The 25,172-nt window shown below is 37.9% G+C and overlaps 2 protein-coding genes across 4 annotated transcripts in view; one reads left to right on the forward strand and one right to left on the reverse strand.

The window, feature by feature from the left end:
* LOC103145353 (Friend leukemia integration 1 transcription factor) overlaps window positions 1-14,484 on the forward strand; it is a 30,141-nt gene extending 15,657 nt beyond the window's left edge. For all 3 annotated transcript variants that reach the window (XM_007562752.2, XM_007562753.2, XM_016676765.1), the window contains exons 5-9: window positions 760-828; window positions 9,066-9,125; window positions 9,524-9,583; window positions 11,943-11,990; window positions 12,132-14,484. In XM_007562752.2, the coding sequence (XP_007562814.1) occupies window positions 760-828; window positions 9,066-9,125; window positions 9,524-9,583; window positions 11,943-11,990; window positions 12,132-12,661 (767 nt within the window). In that variant the 3' untranslated portion in view covers window positions 12,662-14,484. The remainder of the gene's footprint in view (window positions 1-759; window positions 829-9,065; window positions 9,126-9,523; window positions 9,584-11,942; window positions 11,991-12,131) is intronic.
* A 3,481-nt stretch (window positions 14,485-17,965) lies between these two features.
* kcnj1a.1 (potassium inwardly rectifying channel subfamily J member 1a, tandem duplicate 1) lies at window positions 17,966-21,187 on the reverse strand. Its single transcript, XM_007562754.2, has 2 exons — window positions 21,104-21,187; window positions 17,966-19,856 (listed from the first exon to the last, which is right to left on the reverse strand). The coding sequence occupies exon 2, from the start codon at window positions 19,833-19,835 to the stop codon at window positions 18,717-18,719; it is 1,119 nt and encodes a 372-aa protein (XP_007562816.1). The 5' UTR covers window positions 19,836-19,856; window positions 21,104-21,187; the 3' UTR covers window positions 17,966-18,716.
* Window positions 21,188-25,172: the final 3,985 nt, after the last annotated feature.

The raw sequence follows: 25,172 nt of genomic DNA on the forward strand, positions 1-25,172 counted from the left end.
CCTGCATCACATCTCAAGAAAACTGCCTGTTCCAATGGGGATTTTAGTCCCATTTGTACTCGAGGTTGCCTTTCATATCGCTCCATTCAGAAAGGGTATCCTTCCCATGCTCAGTCATCTCAGTGTTAATTTTTGGCTTGCACTCACTTCGCAGTAACTGCTCTTGTGTTTTCTCTGTGGATTTTTTGGGTCTGTTTTTCCACTCGCTGATTTATGCCTCGGGGCAGCTAAAATTAAGAGAGCATTTTGGTGCCGCCCAGGGTGCCTGTGTAAGTGGAGGAATGTGGCGCAGAGTTCTGCTCCATAAGGTGAAGTGAATAGGCTGCCATATGAGGACTCTTGCCTCCCAGGAGGAGTAGTTGTACTGGAAAACGCTCAGAGGCTCTGAGGGGGTTTTCTTTACATTTTTAAGGACCTCAAATCTGGGCTGCATTTGATTTACTTTGGGCTAGATTTACTTAGTGCAAACACTTTTTTATGTTATTTTCTAACGAAAAGCAAGAAATGAGGGAGATCATATGAAATGGATCTGAGATTTTTGCTGCCACCTGCTGGCAACACTGTCATACGTTTCCATGCACAGTGGCTGTTTAAATGTCCAAAACATTTTGAAGCTAAAATGCAGGGTTTTGTTTAAAAAAAAAACAAAAAAAAAACTCCACTACATGTTTGTCTGTTTCTTTTCCTGTGTTTTAAACACCTGAACTTTTAATCACAGTGAAATAAGCCGATTTCAATGTGTATCTTCTCATTTCACAGGTAGCTCATCATTATCCTACAATACGCCATCTCACACCGACGCATCACCACGTTTGGCTGCCAAAGAAGGTACGAAGGTTTTTCTACTTCTATTGCCATAGATACTGACCTGCTATCTAATTGTGCATGTGACGTGGTAGAGGGAAGTCCTGTGCGACTGATATTTATAGAGAAATTGATTCAGCGGGTTAGACAGAGTGTCAAAAAATTTTTTATTTGGGAATTCAGATCACAATTCCTGCCAGTGTGAGTGATGCAAATAAAAGCACAAAAACACAAAGCACTGCACACTTTGGAAAACAGCCCACTCACCAGAACCAAAGCGTATGCAATGGCTGATTGCAAAGGACAAAGCTCCAGGCAGGTGCAGCTTTTGTGTAGCTGAGTTGATACGAGCCAGCAGATTGTGCTATTCAAGACAGCTACCTGAATGCTATGACAACACAGCGAAGCTCGGAGATGGAATAACAGAACAGCGCTATATTAACAAACTAGGCAAGAACAGAGTGCTGATTAGTTTTTTCCACAGCAACAAAGGGGCACAAACAGACTTCAAATGCGGTGATTATTCGAAGGAGGGCCTGTGAATGAGGCTGTTTACTGGAGGAGCAGGCGTCGCAGACAGGTGCTGAAGCAACAATGTGTGCTTATCGTACATGACAGACGAGACTGGACGGCTGCCCTGTATCAAGCTGGAGTGGAAACGAGTGGATGTGCATGACTGACTAAATGGTTGAAGAGACTCAGTTTGTAATATGACAGAGTGTGTATTATATGTTGTATTTTTGACCCATCTAAACCTTAAAAATACAGTTTGGCGAGGATGAGCTTTGTCTGCAATGTTTGCGGAACTCAGGTTGTGTTAAGAATAAGCAATTTATTTCTTATAAATGTGGCACGGAACAGCAAAACCTGGAATAGAGCAGAAACAGAGGAGAAATAACATAAACACCATCATTTTCTGAGGAAATTTTGACTAAACCACCCCATTCTTTAAACAGTAGTTTCAGATTTTTCAAAAAGGTAAACTTTGTGTTTGAACACAACTTGTTTACAGAGTAAATCTGAGCTGTTTCAGGGTGTGGAGGAGACCCATCACGGATGTCACTTGTTCAGTCGTTAGTTATCCTCTTACATGTGATCAACAGAAATCAGTCTGACCCCAGATTAGATCAATTCTTGTGATATAGGTAAGCTGATAACTCAGAAACAAAGGAGTACATTTCTGAAGTCTAAAATGACTCAAGCCTCAAATATTTTGTACCAGTTTTAGTAAGTATTGTATATCATATGTTCAAACTCCATTACTTTAGAATTATACTGTTTCATTCCTCAATAGTGGTCTTCATAGTGTTCATGTTGACAGCTTGGTATTATCTTGCTGATCAGTTTGATCCAGTTTATGAGACATTGTCATGAGTTATTGCTTGGCATGTCTTTTGCAAGGATATATAAAGGACAACTTGTCCTTTTCAAATCACCATTTCGCTTCTAACATGAGAACTTCATCAAGACAGATTTTAAAATCTAGATTTATGCCTGCCGCAGATTGCAACAGGCAAGCTGATGATAGCCGAATACTTTTCTTTCTTTCTTTCTTTTTTTACTGCAGCAGTCAGCAGGCGACAGGTGGGCTACACCCTCAGTCATCGCAGGGCAACACCACATTAAAACCTTTACATATATTTTTGGAGTGCTGGTTATTTCCATTTTCTGTAGTTCTTCAGAACTGAGTGTCTATTTGCTTTGTCCTGCCTTTTTCTACATTTGAGTTGTGCAAGCTACTTTCCTCCTCGAGCGAGATTTTTATTCATCAACACGTCATTGACGGCATTCAGACAACTCCACGTTTGAACATGCAGTTCACTTTAGTTCAGTACCAATTCACTACAAACGTCATCTTGAGACACATAGAGAAAGTCATTTCAATTCAATCACACATGCATTCCAATTGATCCTAGTTATTTTTCCGATCATTTCGATCTGATCCTTGGTTAAAGATAAATCATTTTAAGGTTTTTTGTTTTTTTCTTTGAACCCCAGTTTATCGATGAGATAATCTGATTCGTACCTAATAAGCAAGCAGGAATACAGACATTCCTTTGTTAAGAAAATATGACCATTTGCCCAATCCAAAAGCAGCAAGATACAAATATAATAAATGTTTTGTCTGGCTGAACTGTTTTAAAAATGACTTCTGGAGTATGTATTGTTTTACAAAACAGAGATGCAAACCTCCTTTTCCTCTACAACACATAAACCAAGTTAGGAAAACAAACAACTTCTTTGGTTTTTAAACAATATATATTTTATGTTTGAAAAAATATATTGTGTTATTTTTATGTTATTATTAATTAATTTTTTTGCTAGTTCTTCTGTAGCTGTTTTCAAAATGTTTTAGAATGAGTCAAGCCCAGTTCAGAATGACTCTTCCTTTCCTCTTGATGGCTTTTCACCCTCCAAACATTATTTTGTGCTGACACAACTGGAATAGGAACAGGCTAAATATCTGTAAAAAAAAAAAAAAAAAAACAGAATTTACATCGGCTATAGAGTGTCACCACCAGAGACGAGAAAAAGGACTGCAATAACACTGATAGCCTCACTCACAGGATGAAGAGCCCTATCAAGGCAGGAGCAGAGGAAATACTAGCTCTGATAAGTGTCAGAGAATGCCTTCTGCCTCTTTCTCTATCTGACCCTGTGGTCAGAGTTACCCGGCTGTGGACTTGTTCTTGCGCAGCTTCAACCTAATAGACCAGTGGGTAGGCCAGATAAGATTCTGCTCTGTCACCCCCTGACCCTGGTCTTCCTGGTTCTCAACGGCAGGTATTTAGACTGGCAGGAACACTGGATCACTCCCTTCGAGAGCATTTCCCTTTCATGAGAGGCGATTGCTATAATGGGCTCCTGTAACACTGACTCTGCCCTTAGCTGTGAGCAAAGACCCTGGCCTATATGTCACCTCGTGGCATTAAAGGAGCTCATATTCCTATAACATTTTTTTTTTTTTTTATACTGAGGGAACAATAATCTGGTGTCCTATTTGTGCCTTTTTATTTAAACCAGTAACAAAAAACTGATGCAGTTGTATGTTACTGTGGTGCAAATTCTTTAAAAATGTGAAACAACATAAAGAAGATAAAATTCCAACTTGGTAAGTTTGTGACTCAACAATAAATGATGCCTTACTTCGGCAGAACCTGTTGTAAGTGTCTGTGCAGACGAGCGCTGCCAGATGTTCGCATTCATATTGCTTTGTGCGAACAGCCAAATACCATTCAGGCTCTTTGGGGTAGAGTAAGCACAAGTATACGGCAGGAGACAACCCTTAATCTGCACCAGATTCTGCGGTGTAAAAGGCAATGTTATGAATAAAAGAGAGCATATAAAACACGGAATGCAGCAGCTATGAAAGAATCTGTGAGTGAGTGTGTGTGTGTGTGTGTGTGCGTGTGTGTCAATGTGTGTATTTACGGTCTCTGTCTACTATTTTCTTGTGGACGGGTGTGCATATTTGTGGCCAGGTTTCCTACATGTCTTGGCAGGATGTTCCAGCATGTTTTTAAAGGTTAATACAGTATAGAAAGTGCTGAAGAAGTCAATCATTTTCACAACTCGTTCACACACTTTTAGTTCCATTATTTGTTTTATCAAGAAGATCAGTGTATGCTTTCTAAAAACTACAAGATCACAATTCACTTTTGTAAAGACACTGTTAAAGGATTAAAGGCAAAATTATCATTATGTGTAGGGGCTCTCATGCAGTACCTTGCATTGATTTCCTTATACTTTAATACACCTTTTCACATTTTGTTACTTTATAACAATACACTTTAATGTATTTAATGTCTTTATGTGATAGATCAACACAAAGTTTTCTAAAATGACAAAGAAACCTGTCAAGAAAAGGCCATACAACTTAACTGATAGGTCAGGCAAGCAGAGTAGGAAAGCTTCAGAGAAGCAACCATAAGACCCATGGTATCTCTGGAGGAGTTGTAAAGATCCACTGCTCAGATGGACAATTTTTTACATAGAATAATAATCAGTCCAGCAGTTCACAAATAGGCCTTTGTGGAGGAGTGGCAAGAATAAATTGATATGATTTATTTTTTTTTAATTCAGGTTTTTCTCAAACCATATATGGGATGCCAATTAATCACATTATGTCTCTTTGGAAACTAGTAGTACACATCGCCCTAACACCCTCTCCTTAGGAGGAAACACGGTGGTGGAAGCATCATGCTGTGAGCACAATGTGTTTAACAGGGACAGGGAAGTTGGTCAGGACAAGAGACCTAAACCCATTTGAAAAAAAATATCCCTTCAATTTAAGTTCAGTCTGAGCTTCAACTCTTTTGTGAAGGATAAAAAAAAGGTCCTTCCACTCCCACTTCAAAGTGTTTTCTCCTCAATTGGCTTACATATTCTGTTCACATTGTGGCTAACTCCTTTGCTTTTCCGTCATTCTCTTCTTCTGGCTCTGTCTTCTCACAGATGGTTTTTAAAGCACCTGTATTATGGGTATTAAAACAGTTTAGCCTGTCTGGGTCTCTCTCTCTCTCCTTCTGGCCCAAATTCACTGTTAAAATCAGTCCATGACTCAACTCTAACTTTGCTCTCTGTCTCAGGCGCTGTCTCACTCTCACGGCTTGGTTGCTCTTTCTTCCTCTCCCTCTATCTCTCTCCTTATCTTTCTTCTTCACTCTCTGTGTCCCTCTGTCTCAGTCTTCTCCTCTCTGTGGAGCACTTAGGTCTTGTTTTGACTAACTGATCCAGCAGTTGAAGTCTCCCAGGAGCATGCACCACACCCCAGACCAGAGTGGAAACTGGCGCGAGTTGCAGTCAGAGCGAGGCCTGGAAAAATGAAGGCAGAAGCAGGGGGTGGGGGTTTGTACAGGGTGGGGATGAGGGTGATCTCTATACGTATTTTTTTGTGTTTGTGTTTTCACAGTTGCCCCCTCACACAATCACTGGGGCTTGGTATTTCATGCATCCGTGGCTCCTTCCTCCTTCTGCAGTTTCACTTCTACTTCCCTACCTTTCACACAACCGAGTGCGTGTAGAGTTGAGGGCCTCTGTAGGTTTAAAAATTTAATTATACAAACATAATTGGAATATTGGGTTATTATTATTATTTTTTTTTACATGCTTACTTGAGACACAGAAATCATTTCTGGAACCCCCTCACAGTTTCTTGAATGTGTGAAACAAACGAGCATCCCACCCCCCCTGCCCATACCAGACAGTAGCTATTTATGCTGCCGCTGTTTTCTTTTCAAATTCCAGAGTTACATTTTGTCTGACTCAGTGGTTTTTCATTACTTTGCTCTCTTTCATGACTTTTTTTTTTCATACACTTTATTATCTGTCTGCGTCTCACCGTTTGGGATTTCTTCACCTTCCGTCTCATCTCCTCTGTCTCTACCCCACAAACACCTAACCCCTCTCGGCAGCACAGGTAGCCCACGTTGGGAGATTTTCTTTTGCGGGGTGATGGGGATTGGTTGGCGGGGGTGAGGTGTGGTGGAGGTGGTGGGGAGGTTTGCTGGCAGTGAGCAGAGGGGAAAAAAGGGCCAGTAAAACAAAGAGAGGTTGTCTGCAGGAGAAGCAGGCAGGAAACACAAGTCTCCTAGGACTCTCCCCCAGTCGCTGGTCTTTGGCTATCCTGTAGGCCCACACCAGATTGAACCTGACAGCCCCTCTAAACCGCTGCAGCATTCTTGCTATTTGTCCCTCCTCTACCTCTTTTTTTGTGTTTCGGCTATGTAACCCTTTCTTCTTTTTTTCTTTTTCTCTGAAAGCATATCCTTTCTTTAACCTTTTATGTGAGCTGTCACTTGTCTGGACCTTCACTTTTTGTTCACCAACTCAATTCATATGTGGAGTCGCACACGCCAGGAATAATCTCTCTTGTCAGCAGATATTGGAAGAATGGCTTCTCAGCTGAAGCACTGAGGAGGGTTAAAAGTTAGAAAGCATAAGAACTGTCAAGAAGACTCGGAGGTCTCCAAGCAGCAGGAAACTTTTGCATATATTCTGCTATTAAAGAAAGGAAATTTCGATATACTTGATGTATTTTATATAGTAATTTAGAGTTTAATCCTGGAATGAATAATTCAATAAGTTAACTGACAAAGTTAAAGAATCCAATATTTTATTCCTTACGGACTCTTAAACATTAAAAATGTTATTATACAATAATCCACATGAGGGCAGTATTGCTTTGTGTGAGGAATAGTCGAAACAGGAAGACATGATACCCGTTTGTCACCAGTGTTAATAGGTTAAAATGAAAGCTCAAATGTGCTTTTTTTGTGGTAAATCCTCTCACACTTTCTGTAAAAATGCTTTAAACATTTGTATTTGGTTCCAAATAGGTTTCAATTGAATTATTATAAATTAAGTTCTCAAGGTTAAATAATAGCTGATAACAAAAATAAAAACTAAAAATAGAGAACTTTGGTGTTCTCTGTTTTAAGCATCAAGCATTGATTTCCCGTATTGCATAAAGCAAAGGTTCCATGAACTTAACTTTACAAATATGTTGGTATTTGAAAAATATACATTTATCGAAACTATGTATTTATAGGACGTCAATCTACATAACATTTACAATGGGAACATGTTCACATAAAAACAAAGGTCATAAATGTTGAAGAGCGTTTGAAATGGCCCGTAGGATTCCTACAAGGTGTCATTTAAACGAAACTGCTGAAGGTATTCTTTATTTAATCAACACACTGTCTCTCAAGTCACCCTGGTGAATAACTTATTTTATTAAAAAATAGATAATTGGTGCTGCTGGGTGGGGTACTTGTTAACAGTAGTTGCCGTGTCTTTATACGTGAAGCATGAATGTGCCTGTGGATGTATGGCTTCTTTCTTAACTCCCATCAGCTTCTTCTCATGGTTTAAAAATACAGTATGTATGTACATGTTAAGTTACTTGGTCTTTCTAAGTTGCACTCAGAAATGAATATGTATATGAATGGTTGTTTGTCCTGTGCTGACCTGAGGTAAACTGGCAGTCTGTCTGTCCTGCCTCTCACCCAGTGACCTCAGGAGACAGAAACCCGCACCGCAACCCAGCACAGATAAGCAGGAATAGACAATGTATGGATGTTTGATGAAACATGCTAAACGGGTTTGCAGGAATATCATATTTTTGTCTTTCTTGGGAGTGAAATTCAAGCATAAATCATTTCCATTTTGGGATGGTGTAACACGATCCCTAATGTGTTCAACTTCAACATGGGCGAGTATAATGATAAACCAAGGGTTTAAAATGTCATGGTCTCAAAATTGTAACTCAACCTTATTTCACTATGAGGATTTTATACATATATTTTATACTATTTATGTTGTCATTCTTTAACACAGCCTGTGATTTCCACACACACTTAAGGCTAATTAAATTGCTTTTCGACCCTTCAGATACCCTGCTGATTTCAACCTTATAGTCTTTTTCTATTGTCCCTAAGGAGAAAAAATACAAAAAGCTGGTGACCAAAATACTTGGTCTCAATTCTAATACTGTGGATAGCATGTTAGACTAAATGTGAATCCAATCTGGTATTAATAAACATCAAATTTCCCCTGCATTCTGGTGGCAATTTGATCTGTTTAAGTCTGTAATAATGGAAACAATCAAGGCCAGGTGCAGTATGAGTATACCAGGGCATTTTTGAGATGTTGCCACAGCCTCTGTTGCTTGCACTTGTGTCACAGTGATTGATTGTTTGGTGGAACCTGTTTAGCCTTACACCACAGACAGACACAAAGCAGGTAGAGCTTATCCTGCGCAGGTCAGGTCAGTTCACTCGTTGACCATTGAAGCTGCTGGTATCACAAAATGAGACATGAATGCGTGTTCGGTCCAGCTATTGTTTTGTGTGCTTTGTTTGTTAATTTGCATCAGCAATTTGTGGTTACTATGTTGCAAGTTGCTCAAGCAGCTGTGAACTTTCTCGAAGCTTATGCCATCGACGTTCTAACCACCAAAGCAAGCCTTACTAAACCACGAGCGTGTCCAGATATCTTGTGAAGAAGATTGTTAAGCACTTTTTGATGGATTTATTGAGCTTAATCGACATTTACTACTACTAGTTGAGATATTTTATTTAACCATGCGCACATGGAGGCTTTTAAGGACTGTAATCTGACTAAATCTGAAAGATTGTTGCAGATACATGTTTGTATCACTTAAATACTTCTTTTGGTAATGAAATAAATTACTAATTGGTTATTTCCTAATAAAAAACATATGATTTTATCTTTCTTTTCTAATACTTGTTTTTCAGATCCATCATATGATGCTGTACGGCGGACAGGGTGGTCTAACAACATGCACAGTGGCAAAGGTAAGGTCCCATATAGTAACATATTAAAGATCTATTTATGTATTTTTGCATTTGACTAAGGGGTGATTGAAACGGACTAAGTGGGAATTTTTAGCACTACTTGTCAAAAATAAACACTGTCAGTGGGTGTTCAGGACCATTTTAAATACTCAGTAATACTTTTATCTAGAGTTTGCACCAGAGGAGATGTATTACTGACATCAACACTGTCTAGACATGTGGGAAAGACTCCATAAGATTACAGAAGACAGTCGAGTCACTTCCTTATTTACTTTGGACCTCTACTAAAATGCCTTCAAGATATGTGGTCTTGTTATCTGTGACCACCCTATGAATATAGTGTCTGAATCATGTTATGTCTCCCCCTCTTCATCCAATGACTGCTTCCCTTCTTGCAGGCTCACCTGTCGTTCCTCAGAATGTGACCAAGTCCACTGAGCAGGCCAGACCTCAACCAGGTAACTGCTTAAGCACTTTGTATTGCCTTGTTGCTGAAAATGTGCTTTAAAAATAAAATTACCTTTACCTTTACCCTTACTCTGTAGCATTTGTGCTTTTGGTCGGATGAGTACAGACTCGAAACTTATTGTTTGAAGTGATAACGTTTTTTTTGTATCAAATGCTTTGATAAAGCTGTTTTTTTTTCCATTCTTTCTTTTTTTCCAATCATATCTCGATGTTGGTACTTAAGACAGTCAAGCATAATTACACTTTGTTTACAGCAGAACCCTAACTGGATACATTGTCTGTAATAGTAATGTCTACACTACAAGTCTGTTCATTAGACATAGTTGTGCAATTTGAAGGTCATATGAAACAGTTTTCAGCTACTTTTTGTGACAAATAACAATAAAGAATTTACAATCAAAGCATCACATCACCTCCAGCATAACCTGTCTCAATACAGGCAGCCATCTGTCACAGCCAACACTGTCTCCTGTTAGAGAAGACAGAGCAGAATGCACAAGAAGAAAGAAATAAATTAACCATTGTAGGATTATTTTTGATGTTCATGAAAATAAAAAGTTGACTGGAGGGAAAGGAGAATGGTTAGTTGATGGTAGCGCTATTTCAGACAATGTCCTCCTTCAAGAAGGTATCACAGCCAAACAGAATGTTAGACCACATTTAGCTACTATGAAGAGAAAAATACCTAAGAGAAAACAAAGAGTTGACAGTTAAAATAACACCAAACAATGCAAATTGGAGAGTGGTTCAAGAAAGTGAGGAAAAAGTGGTTTGTTTGTCCAGTATAACTATGAACCATATTGAAATTCACCTGCATGTTTTGGCATCCAGTAACTATAATAAAGCTTTACAGCAAGTTGACAAAAATAAGTAATAATCTAAAAGAGGATTGTTCTACTCAGCCAAGACACAGTGGACTGATTTTCACCTTCTTATAATACCCTTATTACAATATATTTCACAATATTAAGCTGTTAATTAGATATGCTCATTAAATAATGTAGATATCCTAAAAGATGACCATAAAGATCTTCAAAGCATTGAATTTATGTAATGCAGAAATATTCCACGATGGAAAGTTTATAAAGAAGTTTCTAGTTTTTTTTGTGTGTGTTTGTTTTTTTTAAGGAAACATTAGAAGTATGAGATGGCCAAGTATGCCTTGAATCTAACAGGACACCTCTAAGGTATCTTAAAAAGGAAGGAACAGCAACTTACACCCTCCAGTAAAAACAGTGGAAAACAACCTCAGCTGAAATATCCATTATACACAGAGATTGAGTCTGCTGACAAAAACAGAAAACACATGAGTCAATCCCTCAGTTATTAAACATACAGTGGCTTATTCCTTATTGCACGTAGCATTTATTTATTTTTCTACGTATACCTTTTATGCGGTGTATATTAAGTATAAATAATACAACATTAAATACAAAAACGGAGAAATCAAATCAATGGCATGAATTTGCTTGAATTTTCTTGCGGCAAGAGTTTTCAAACACGTTGCTAAGAGTAACCCGATAAGCTAAGAAAGCTAAGAAGTTAAGAAAGCGAAAGCAACTACGGAGTTCTGATAACAGATCAATGAAAAATATTTTTTATTTTTGATATGACTCCACATGTACAACTTTAGTGAACTCCTGCCTTTTATTTTCTTGGCAATATTTTCATGTCGAGTAGTTGACTGAAGTTCTCGACCAATACTTGCACGTCTACTGTTTGTTTTGATATTTCTCATTGATGCTTTTAGCATAAAATATATTTAGATATAATTTTTAGTGAAAATATTTGGAACAAAACTTACAAAGAAAACAATGTTTTCTGTCTTAATAAGTGTACTGCTTAGTTTTAAATTACATACATTTTAATGGCTAATGCTTCAGTTGGGCTCTTTCCCACAGTTGGATATCTGAGCACAATGTGCAGGTATACATGGCATAAAGACAGGGATCTGCAGCAGCCAGAAGAGTCTATGATTTACTATGGATCTCATTGCAAAGAGTGAGAACTACTCAGATTGTTGGTAGACACTTTGAATTGTTGCATTAACACTGGTCACTGCCTTTTGAACATTGAGTTTTCCAAGCAGACACAAATAGGATGCGAATTGAATTGAAATTAAGTTTGAAAACTGGCCATATAAACTTTAGCATACAGCTTGTTGGCAAAACCTACAGGTGCGACTGACACAAAAAATATTCAGACAGTAGACAATCAATGGGTTTGGAGTGGAGTTTCGATAGGGATTCTGATAACAATTGTACCTTTTTTTCCATCAGGAAATTTTGCTGTACTATATACCACAGAAATCTGATTCCAGATTGATCATCCTTTTGCATTTGTCTGCAGATCCTTATCAGATTCTGGGCCCCACCAGTAGTCGTCTTGCCAATCCAGGTAAGATTATTGACATGTTTAAGCCTTCTGTAATCAGACAGGAGGCTGTAAACATAATAATAATAAATAAATAAATAAATGCTTATATTTTAGAGACCACGAATGTCCATGACAATGATTTCTTCTTCTGTCCACTTCCAGGCTCAGGTCAAATCCAACTTTGGCAGTTCCTCTTGGAGCTCTTGTCCGACAGTGCCAATGCAGGGTGCATCACTTGGGAAGGGACCAATGGAGAGTTTAAGATGACAGATCCAGATGAGGTGGCGCGACGATGGGGTGAGCGTAAGAGCAAGCCCAACATGAACTATGACAAGCTGAGCCGCGCACTGCGCTACTACTATGACAAAAATATCATGACGAAAGTGCATGGCAAACGCTATGCCTACAAGTTCGACTTCCATGGTATTGCTCAGGCACTGCAGCCGCACCCCACCGAGTCATCGATGTATAAATACCCCTCGGACCTAGCCTATGTGCCTTCTTACCACGCCCACCAGCAGAAGGTCAACTTTGTATCCCCGCACCCTCCATCTATGCCAGTCACCTCCTCCAATTTCTTTGGACCCACTGCTCAGTACTGGAGTTCGCCCACTGCAGGCATCTACCCAAACCCAAACGTTCCTCGCCACCCTAACACCCATGTGCCATCCCATCTTGGCAGTTACTATTAAAACAACTCTCACCTATCAATGACCAACTTTTAAAACCTACCTTCTCCCCCTACCAAAATTGCTGAGCTGCACTCGTTGTAATGCCAAAGACTGAACTGATGGAAACAAACATCTAAAGAAATGCTGTTCCTCAAAGAAGAATGAGTAAATTGATTTTTTTTTTGTGTGTGTGTAAGAATTTATAAAAACTGGATACCTTGGTCTACAATGGAATACTACTTATTACAACTGTTTATAGATGCACATCTAAGTTTCCTGTGCCTATCTTTTCCATTGTCTTGAAAGCTTCATCTAAAAGCCAATACTTGTCCCAAAGCCAAAGGAAAGGTGTTGAGCCTGATTGTGTCAGCCTTTTCTCCATGCTACCTTACCAGACATGGGCCTACCACTTATGGGTCTCAATTTATGTCCTTCTCAGTACACCTTGCTTAAAAAAAAAAACAAAAAAAAAACGCTGTAGCCGCTTATCGACTACCTTTTTGGGGTTTTTCCACTGTTTTTCTTTGCTTTTCTGTTCAGCTTCTTGTTTATTGTTACTTGTGTGTGTGTGGAGCGGGGTGGGCTGGGGGAGGGTGTTGTGTGTGTGTATGTTTGTATGTGTGCCTCCAATAGACACGTAAGATATCTTGCAAGAGGGACTTTTCTCAGCACTGATTAAAAATTGGCGACTGGAATACATAGTTCACTATGCCGCCATTTAATTTATCCTCCAAAACTGGAAGGCTGGAGAAGAGTTAGATGCCATAAAATGAAGCGCTGTATGTTTCTGCTGAACCTGGGTCAACTCAGTTGCTTAAAGAATGTGTTCAATGTATTTTGCATGAAGTCGAGAGAGATGATAGGTAATAAGCACAGCAGAGTTAAGTCAATTGTGCTGCGGAAGCAAAGTCGAGATTTTAATTGCAGTAATTTGGAGCAATTCCCGCCCTGTGTGTCTCTCTCTTGTTTTTTTTTTTTTTGTTTTTTTTTGGTAGGCCACACACTAAGCTAAGTGCTTGACTCGTTGCTTCCTTTCAGCCATAGTATTCTGAGATTTTTTTTTTTTTTTTGTGTTGCTCAACCATATCAGTATTAATGTGAACGTTTTCTGGCTTGTGAAATACTCTTAAAAGGAAAAGCCTTGCCTAAGTCAAAATATGTCAGAAGTGGTTATTTAAGAAGAATAATAATGCATGTCCATGTGTTGTCATGAATCTAAAACATGAAAGTGATTTTAGAGTATGTGAGGGGTTTTTGAAGGTTATATTGGCCTTGCTGTTTTTGAGGATGTTGTTTAACTATCCAAAAACCCTCGAGTCTTTATCTACTTTTAAAAATGTGCTGAGAAACAAAGCTCTAACCCTTGCAGTGTTAGGGTTACGCTCCAACTGCTGATCTATATCTTATCGTTATCAATTACCAGTAAACAACTAAAGTCCTGAAGAAGATATAACTGTTTTGTTAAATCTGACTTTTTTTTTTTTTTTTTTTTATCTTTTCTGACAATAAAAGCTGCCAGGCTTTGTCTTCTCTCTTTTTGTAGGCCAGTTGTACCGGTCAGTGCAGAGAAGTGATGGTCCTCATGATTCTGATTAACAGACACCCATGTTGCAGTGTTTCTTTTTTTTTTTTCTCCAGGGCTGGATCCTAGCATGAGAACAGCATGTTTGGTGAAAGGTCTTTCGCTGATCTTCCAGCCCAACAAAATGCAAACAAATCTCAAGTCAGAGTTTCTTCATTATCATGTAAAAACATGTCAAAATTACAACTATAATCAGCTTTTCAACTGTCAATTTCAGAAATTATTCAAAGGACGTCACTGAAAATAGACACTTGAAAATAAGTCATTTATCAAAGAACAAAAACCAATGAAGTATGACGAGATGAAACAAAGAAATCCTCAGATTCGCAAACGCTGTGCGTTTGTCAGACCTATTTTTTTATTATTTTATAAGCATCAGTCAACTAGGCATTAAAGCAACTTACTGTATAAATTATGCAGAGTTATTTTCATATGTGACACAGTATAAAACGCCAAGAGAGTTAATACGAGTTGACCTCGGTCAAAAATGCAAACTTTTTGAGTCCATTTCTGCTAGTAGTATGTTGAGCATGTTAAGTATTTTTATATCTGTACATTTGGGCAATGCAGTTTGGCATTTTTTGTTTTCATACAGGTGTTGTTTTCTAAAATCCAGTTGTAACATCTTAAGTGCCTGTAAGTTTAAAAAAAATATATCTGTATATTATTTGTTTGTAATCCTAAAACCACAAATGCCTGCTTAACTCATAATCTAATAGAGATGATTCCTATACCTTGTATGCAGTTCATAACGGTGATGGAGAGACTCCAGTGCCACTCACTTTTTATACCTAAATTTCATGACTAGCCCTGTGCTTTTAAGGTTTTCAGGTGTTTGATACTCAGTAATACAACATTAATATTTACATCCAGCTTTCTTTTCAGATGTATAGCTTTAAGTGAACAAATCCAAAGGGAACATGTCATTTGTAGCATAAAGAAATTATGGTAATGTACCCTTAACCTTCCTGTTTTATAAGCAGTATCAGTGAAGAGGAACCCATGCTACTTCTTCATATATGCAATGTATTTTGGATGTTGAATCCATTATATGTATTGTGTGTATAACTTTACAGTTAAGCAGTGTATTATTTTTAATATTAATTAATTGTAATTCCTGCAATGTATGAAGTAAAACCTTTTGAAAAAGGGCTTTTGTATAGAAAATGTGACAAAATAAATGTTTTTACCTCTCCAGTACTGTTTCTCAGCCTGACTTTACCTCCACCACAGTTGAAGTCGATCAATATTCAATACTTTGTTTGGATCACAGGGAGGTTGATGCCTATTTCTAGTGGCCAACGAACAAGAGAGAAACAGCAGAAGGATAAACACACATAGGAAGAATGCCAACTCAACAGAGAAGGGCCTGAAGAAAACTGGAACTCAGGAGCTTCTAGCTGCAAGGCAGTAACACATATGAAATCACATAAACAAATTCACATATTCAAGTTCACCACTGCACTTTTTAGATTTTTGTATTCACTTATATTAAAACTTTGTCGGAAAGAATAATAGAACGGTTTACTTATGATTAATCGATCATTCAACTAATTTAGAAATCGAACAATCGTTATCCACACAGACTCTGAAACATGGCAATTGCTAAAAGGACAACACTCCCAGAGTAGTAAACAACTAAAGAAAGAATGTACAAAAAGTATGTACATTTGCATTTCAAATAAAAAAAAACTTCTTTGTATGTCAATATATTTTACACAGAACTGCTCAAGTAAAGCAGTGCTTTGCCATTTTAAACAATCAAAGAGTTAAAAGGAAACGGCAGCCTTAGTTTATATCTTGAAACTTTCATTTTGTTCCAGCAAAATTAGCTTCTAATCTAAATGACAAATTAAATTAAAGTCATATGAACTGTCAATAAGCTTGTTCACACAATAAGTCATTAAAAATAATGGCAGCAATGTCTGCCCTGTTGTTTAGCATTAACTAAGGGTGGTCAAAGGTCTGATGCACCTGCAAACTAGGAAATGGCTGATATTTGACAGAAAAAGAAGACTAGCAAGACTTTTTCTTCTCAATGCCATCTTTTTGCTGTCAAAAGCATTTAATAACATTCCTTCAAAAACGACAAAACATCTCTACACGTTTAAAGCTTTGTTGAGTTTGAATCATACACAACTGTGTCATGCAAAAGCTGGCAACAGAGAAGTTGTGAATTTCTTTACTTTAAAAATAGGGTGATAAGAGACTTATAGAATTTGCATTTATAGAATGGTAAAATATTAAAAATAAAATCTCTTCAGATAAACTGGATATAAATTGGAAGAAATACATAATTTATCAAATCTTCTCCATACTAAATTAAATAAATATTTTTGGATGACTTCCAATCTGTGACGTTGTTCTGTTTTATGTCTCGACACTACAGTGCCATGTTCTAAATGCTGAAACGTCAGTTATGACGCCAAACATTTAGTCAACCATGCAGTAAAACTGACACACCCATCCGACACCCATATTTCTTCCTTTATATGTTTATTTATTTTATTTAAATGTCAACTCGAATGGGCAAAACAAATCATTCAAGTGCCTCAGAGGGAAAAAAATGTCATGAAAATGAGAAACTTTCTCATTTTCAAGGCACTGATTATTTATTTATTTTTTTTATGTCGGACTCGAGTGGCAAATGCCTCTTCTTGAATTATCAAAATTGTAAACAAAAAAACATTGACCTGGACATATTAAAAGTATATATATATTTTTTAATATGCTCATCCAGGTTTGCTCACTAATTTTAAATTATTTATTTTATGAGCAGATGAAGAAATAATAATTGAAGCAAAAATATTATTTTTTTGTATTTATGTTAAAAAATGTCTGTACTGAGTACAAAGTGTAATCAAAGTCAAAGCCATTGTTTATTCTGATTAAAGGGTGCCCTTTAATCAGCATTAACTGATTACACCCATTGTAGCTAATGGGTGTGGCATACCCATTAGCCACAAATAGGCAGATTCATGTTTAACCACTATTCATTAAAAAAAAAGAAATGCTTTATTCCTGTGCTAATTTTGAGTCTTCACATAAAATTTACACCACTCTAAATTTGTGTATTAGTAACCTTTTTGAACTGGCTCCAAAAATACTGAAGGGTAAAGGCAAGCTCTTGCAACATGTTCTTAATGCACAGCCTGCACAGAACTGTTTTTTGGAAAATTTGAAGCAGGTGTGGATACAACCCGAACAAATGCTACAGTGGGACCAATGAGGACTTTCTGGGATTTGCAAGGACTGAAATGTCCCAGTCAAAAAGAAACTTGCTCTTATTCTTTCCTACATGAGAAAAAGAGAAATATTCTCAGTTTCTCCTGAGCATATACAGGTAGTTCATCAGAGAATTAATAATTATTTGTTGATATTAATGAAACTCATAAAGCTTCTGTTACCATATTTTTATAGGCTGATTTTTTTTTCAAATGGATAGTTCTGGTTTTAAGTTAAGAGCGCATTATGGCTTCTACAGTCAACTCTAATTTCCCACCTACGTCCTCAAAGTTATCCTGTTTGATGTCATGAATTAACTTTGTTTAGAGGTCAAAAGTCACTATCAGGATTAGCTTCGGCAGGCAATTTGTATTGCCTCGTCGCTGAAAATGTGCTATGTAAATAAAATTACCTTTACCTTTACCTTCTGTTGGTTTGACCTTCTATATCACACACCAGGTGTGACATTCAGCTTTGGTTCGGTGTGAAAAATGTTACTGCAGACAAATGTTTATGAATGCAAAAATAAAGTTTATTTTACTCTTGAGTAAAAGCAATTTTAAAAAAGACAAATATATACAAAAACAATTGAGTTTGCTGCATGCAGCCAAGTTAGACATTATCTGAGAGATATGTTCTCTCAAAATATGTTCATTTGTAAAATAAAATAAAAAAAAAACAAACAAAAAAAAAACTATCTCACCACTCACAGCTTTGAAAGACTGGCTTAGGAGTCCAGCCTATCTGAACAGTTTAGCATACTGCTTCAAGTCAAAGTATCACTTTTAGCACATCAACCATCTGTTCATAATTTAAAAAAAACTCCTTCTTTGGTGACTTATTACATGTTTTTAATTAAAACAAAAATAACTCATGTGAAAGGTAAAAAAAAAAAAAATCCTTTTCTTCATACAAATGTCATCACTGACAGAGAAGCTTTGTGTCAGTTAGCCATGTTTCACCAGCTAACATGACCTAACCTCCAAAAAACAGGTTTTTCATCAAATGATCATGACAGGTGTGGTTTCACATACAGACACATACAAAACTCACAAGAAGTGCCCTGATTCTTATTTGTAATTTGTAAATACAAAAGAATAACAAAACAATTGGTTAATCTGATTCAAGTTTAAATGCAAAGCATTTGGTTGTGGGCAAATGGTTCATCCACAGGTGCCTCGTGCAACCGTCTGTCCTTCAGGAATTCATTGTCGGGACATGCAATGGGCTGCCAGTCAGATATTTCAGCCTGCGCGAACAGTAAGTGTTTCACATCTTGGTGACATTAGGGGGGTTGTCAATTTCAATCACCTCAAAGCCGGGGTTGTCTTGTCCTGTTCTGGAATGGAGATGATGTCCTTTGATGTTGTGATAACAGTATGCACAATGTGACGTGGCTACCGGAACCACTTTGGAGAAGTTGGAGAAATCGACTCTGTACTTCCCTTCTTTGCTTTTGGAGATGATCGGCAGGAAGTTGTAGCCCCACATGATCTCCTGAGGAATGAAGGAGGTTCGCACCTGGAAGGAAGAACTTGTGGACTCTGCTGTGCCGTCCAGAAAGACCACAAGCTCGAACTCTTTGTCATGTAGTGTGTCCACTGCCATGTCAAAGAAAGGACTGCTCTTGTCAATAACGTGATGCAACGTGAGAGGAGTTACAAAGAATAGGTTGTCCTTCCCAGCATCTACCAGGAAGTCAATGTTCACTTGATCCATGATGATTGTCTCACCGTCTGGTGTGGTTGTTGTTCTCAGCAGCTTGCCATAGATCTGGCTTCCAATCATCAGTGTCTTGCGCAGGTTGGCCACTCTGATGGACAGGCAGAGAGTGCCATTTCTGGGACTGATGACAGCCATTTCACTAAACGTGACGGTCTTGGCCCTCTTTTTGGGTAGGGAGATCTTGGACAAGATGATTCCACACATGAAGCAGTTGATAACTGCTCCAAGAAGGGACTGGATAATGACAAGGGTTACAGCACCAGGGCATTCAGCTGTGATTGCTCTTCCACCATACCCAATAGTTTGTTGGGTTTCAAGTGAGTACAGGAAGGCTGTGGTGAGTCCAACGACATTGTCAACGCATGGAATGTGATCTGAAGGGGGCTCTTGCCATGCAAGATCTCCATTACTTCGGGCAATCCAGTACCACAGCAGGCCAAAGATAAACCAGCTGAGGGTAAAAGACGCAATGAAAATGAACAGGACAAAACGCCACCTGATCTCAACAAAGGTGGTCCAGAAATCAACCAGGAAGGCAAAGTGGGTGCTGTACTTAATGTTTCCATACTCAATGTTACAGCGACCATCTTTAGTCACCAATCTGGTTTGCCGCCTTTTCCTCTCCAACATGTAGTCTTGGATCCGTTTGTTTAAGGCGCTCATTTTTCTCTCTTATTCAGTAATCTATGAGACAAAAGTAGAAAGACATGCATTGTCAACATTGAAAAGCTGGTAAAATACCACACTAAATAATCAAATGTCACTGACAAATGGATGAATAGGAGCTATCTAACATAGAAACATCTGATTGTGGCAGATGAACATTAGATGGTTCAGCTCAAATACATCAACTGCACAGTCTTAAAAATTCTTCCCCTCTTACTCCGTTTGCTGTCCTACCACTGTGCCCAACGTGCTTTTCTCAGTGTACGAAACACAAGATGTTATACAGAAACTGGTTTTGATGAAGACTCCCACATGTATTCTTCAAGACTAGAATCAGGTTCTTATTAACGTGTCTCAACAGAAAGAGGGGAGCTAAATAAGGCAGTAAAATTATTTAGGCAAGCCATTAGAGCAGTTCCCATGAATAACAACCTTCAACTTTATTAAAGCTTTAATGTCTCATAAGTATGCTGCTTGATATATGGCAACTGGCGGTGGTGGTGGCACCAAATTTCCACATTAGTGTGCAGTCCCTGTTCTTGCCAAGTCATGCAAAGAGCTATTTGGGTTATGTCATGTCTACTAGTGAACTGCTACTAAACAATCAGTGCAGAAGGTTTATATATTTTTTGGCAGTCTTCAAACACCACAGTAAAAACAAATTGGATAAGCACACTGTATTTCTTGTTTTGCAAGCTGTTAAAACCTCTTGGAGATAGGCTGGGTCATTCCATACCTAATCATTAGGTCAGCAGGTTTCCATGCATTAGGTCTGTAGTGAAATAATTTCAGGCATTTAGGGATTTTGCGTGTTATATGTCATACTAAATTACAGCTTTGTGTAAGAAAATGACCACATGTACAAGTGAAGGCATGCCGGGTGAGACTCATTAGATGCCTTACTGCCATCTTCAGCATCCCATTATTCTATTTAATTTAATCTGAAAATTTGCTCGATTTCGCTCTCCTATTTGATTGCATTAAATTCAAAATGAGGAGTAGTCACCACTCGTATTTTGTTTGGTTTGTCTAAAGACTTTTGGAACCTGTGTCAGTTTCTATGTGATTTAAGTACATGCAGTCTGATTGAACCTTTTCAGCTGGAAATCAAGGAAACGTCTTAGATTTTCATAACTGAGATTTTACATCGGAAATTGTGATCTTAATGTTAACCAAGAAAAATAAAAAAAAAACATCTATATTTTGTTCCATTTGTTATTTCTATTCAAAAACATGATGGAAGAATGCAAAGTCTTTTAACTCACCTGAATGGAAAACTGTGAGAAGCATCCAAAGCTGAATGAATGACAGTTTCCTCGATTTCTCTGGTCTGAGGCAGCCGAGTTGTGTCCTCTTGTGCCAGACTAACCACCTCGTGTGTCTTTATACTGTCGTGTGTCAGCATGTTAGAATCAGTCAGGTGATGTTAACGCCCACAGGTACATCAACCCCCCCACCCCCCGCCACCACCATACACACACACACACCCACGCATATGCATCGAATTTTCTAGCTCTAAAAACTTGTGTTTTGTCCACAAATGCCGGGCACCAAGGACTGAGATGACCTCTGTCATGTAACTACTGCATAAAGTGTTGCGCTGGTTTCAAACTTAGGCGTTTCATGTCTAAACCACAGTTTTTACGCTCTGAACTCACAGTAAAGAAGTAAGAAAAGGCAATATTGACAGTGTAAATGCGACGCATGCCCCTGTAAATGACTGGTTTTGTGCATCTCAATGTCAAACAGACATCAACTGTGAGAATGTTTACACGTATGCATTCTTGAGGACATGTGATGACCCACTTTCGAAGCAATGAAATCCAGCTTCCAAGCTGTGAAGATGTGGCATTTTAAAATAATTTGAACCACGCTGAAAAAAAAGTTACAAGTGTTTTCAACATACTGACATCTTTTTTTTTATGTTTCACTTGATCCAACGGAAGTCATAAGCCGCAAATAGAGTTGTCACCATCAATCCAAAATCAGCACTTCTTTACTCAGTGCAGACTTTTTCTTATGATACAGTGATAAAGCTTTTTCCCCCCAGACTGGGGATAGGGTAAGACACCAGAAAGTCAAGAAGATGATGAAACCAAACAGATTGCTCTCTGGGATTTGCTGAACGCAGAACCAGCTCAGAAGCTGCAGATGTTTAAATGCTGGGGGGAGAGTAAGTTGTAAATTGTGAAGGGATTCATTTTTCAAAGTGAATCTCATTACATACTGAGCTTGCTGCGGTATTACCTTACATGCTGTTCGGTGTTTATTCTAGGAATATTTAATTACTATTGACATAGAATGACAGGGCTCATTTTTAAATCTTTTTTTTTTATTATTATTTTTGCGAGTTTGTACTGGTAAATGCTCAGTGATATCTCCATATTTTGTTGTTGTATATCAGTTTCAAAGGCAATTTACTGCCACATTTACACAGCTTCTTGAATGTGGTTAGTTATTTTCCAGCAAATGAAGGAAAAAGTCACTAACAGATGACATAACTGTCATGACTGATAGACTCGAGCAGTGGCATATTTTTTCATCCAAGTAACTTTAGAGCAGAGAAATAAGATTTTGGAAACAATTGTTGCACAGTTGAAATAAATACATTTTGAAGAATCCAATAGTTCTAACCACATCAAAACACACACACACACACACCTACACACACACGCACACACACACCCACACACACACATGCATACATGTGCGCACATATATATAAAAAAACTTTTATTAATCACCTTACACTAGAAAAATCCCAGCAAATTATATTCAGTGAAAGGCACAATGCTTTGCTTTGTTTGGCACAAGCCGTAATTTAATCATTATGAAGGGCCTTCATTTATATGGTCGACATTTGTGGTTGTTGAGCACATTTTTATTTTTTTTTTTTCAGGGCTTTTGAATTTGTTTCAATGAAAGAAACAGAGGGAGTTTCTGCATATATCAGAACATTCAAATGTCGCTTTTACCAGGTGTTCAATAGCTAACTATATAAAATACCCAAACAGATATCTACTAGTCATTGTGCTCAGGGACAAGTCTTAGAACTAGGTTTTGTTAAAAAATAAATAGATGCAGTGGTCAGTCATCGCTAGGAAGTCAAAAGTCTAAAATAAAGTCTATTTTTGTTTTTTCCCCTGCTCTTCACACATTGTAAGACCTCATTGTTAACCAGATACTTTGTGTAAAGCGAGAATATAAAGCATTCTGGGAACACATCATGTACTTCAAACTTCCTATGGTCATGGTGATTTGTTTTTATATCACCATCTACATTTAATTTGTATATTTAACATAATATTCATCAGGTATTTTGTTCCAATTTCCAAGGCAAATAGACTTAAATTGACAGGATGATGGTGGCAACAATCCACCATCATCAATGGAAGGAGTTTGTGCTTCAATTGATCCCAATAACCTCACATTTTGAAGTCGTTGGTTTTATCCTTTTGCGAATGTTGTGTGTTTGTGAGCACAGGGAACAAGCTGAGAGAAGGGTGCAGCATTTTGCTGGGTCATTGTGTCACTGAGCATTCATATTCCATATCCATCATTCTCAGAGTAAAAATGGCAACGAGCTAAATGCCAACCACTACAGTCCCAAGCTGTGCAATGTGCTTGTAAAGCTTTTACCTCCTGTGGCAATTCAAATATTTTCTACAAAGAATTTCAGAAAGAAATATTTTTATCAATTTGCTGTCTTGTCATCAGTATGCATTTCTGCAAGATAATCTTATTTGGAAAGGCAAGATAAAGACCCAGAGGAATATGAAAGGTTGTTTTGATGATCCTAGGGTTTACGCATCCAGTAAGGTTTGCCAATGCAATGTGCATTCCATTAGAAGGCCAAAAAAAGGCCAAGGACAAAATTGTTAAGGCTTGAATATGAAGACAAGACCTGCCTGGCAGGTTGGGTTTGCTGTGATTATCCTCCAGAGTAATTTGATTGCCTGTTGAATACAAGTAATCAAGGTCATGACCTGCAAATTAAGTCTGTAGATAATAAAATGGAAGATGCAGAATGCCACCTATGAGGGTACAAATTTTATCTTTCAAAAATTAAAATCATTAATGAGATGTATTCTTCTACCCACACCCAGCTCCACTCTGACTGAGCAGGAAAAATAGCCTGAATATTTACATTAGTGACGAGGAGAAGAAATACAAAACCCTTTTTAAGCTTTAATCTCCTTCCTTATTCATTATTATTTCTCACCCTCATTCACGTCTCCAGTACTGTCAGTGCCAAGCAAAGAACAAGCTTTATTTCACCTCTTCATAATGTAAAATGACACCAGAACAAACACAAAAGAACATGAATTGTTCTACTGGCGTGATTAGAGCCACCTTCCTTAAAGTTGTGGTAACTTTGCATGTAAAGTATCACATTGCATGCATTTTCACACTTTGTATCCACTTTTATGGTTATAACCCTCTTTGCTCTTCACAAAGATAAAATCTGTGTGGTACTGAACAAAGGCTAAATCTCTAGTGTGTGGTGGGTATAATGATGGCCTGACAGAGCTTCTCTGCATAATAAAGCAGAGTGCTGTTAAAATAGAAGATGTCTTTAAACTTGTATAAGAAACTTCCAACATGAGCCCCAGAGGGCTAAGAAATACCAGAGAACTCAAAATCTTTTCACCTACAAGGCTTTGTGTCCCACTCAGAACAGACCCTATCACAGGTTTCTTGCAGAATATAGTGCCTCGTTAAAGTATTTGTGCCGCTTGAACTTTTGCATACACTGCCAAAAACGCAAAACCTTACCAAGTAATGTAGGTTTAGTTTCTTGAGCAAATATATTAGTACACTTGAAATACGACAAATTTAACTTACAAGTAACTGTTCAGCAAGATGTAAGAGCTGGCTTTTAGTAAATAATTTGTTAATTTGGCTCAAAACGTACTACTTCCATTGGCAGATTATTTCACTTATAACATGATACAAATGTCTTGTGATAAGTGAAATAATCTGCCAATGGAACTAGTACTTTTTCAACATTACTAAGGAATTGTGGACTTGAAACAAGCTCTTATATCTTGCTGAGAAGTTACCTAGAAGTAAGTTGACAGATGACTAGACCAGAGTATCAACAAAACTGCAGCTCTTGTGGCAGTAATTTGTATCAACCAGAATGTGCATAAAGAAGAAAAAGGTGGTGAACCGGTAACTGGATAATGGTTCGTTGATGCACATGGACAGCAAAGGCTGATGATCCAATTCAGTCTGAACCACTGCACCTCAAACTGCTGAGCAAGTAAATGATTATTGTGATAAAATGACTGAGAACACAAGTTGCTTTACAGTTTATTTTATATGATGCTG

This window comes from Poecilia formosa, unplaced genomic scaffold, assembly GCF_000485575.1.
Source record: "Poecilia formosa unplaced genomic scaffold, Poecilia_formosa-5.1.2 Scaffold141, whole genome shotgun sequence".
NCBI classification, from domain to species: domain Eukaryota; kingdom Metazoa; phylum Chordata; class Actinopteri; order Cyprinodontiformes; family Poeciliidae; genus Poecilia; species Poecilia formosa.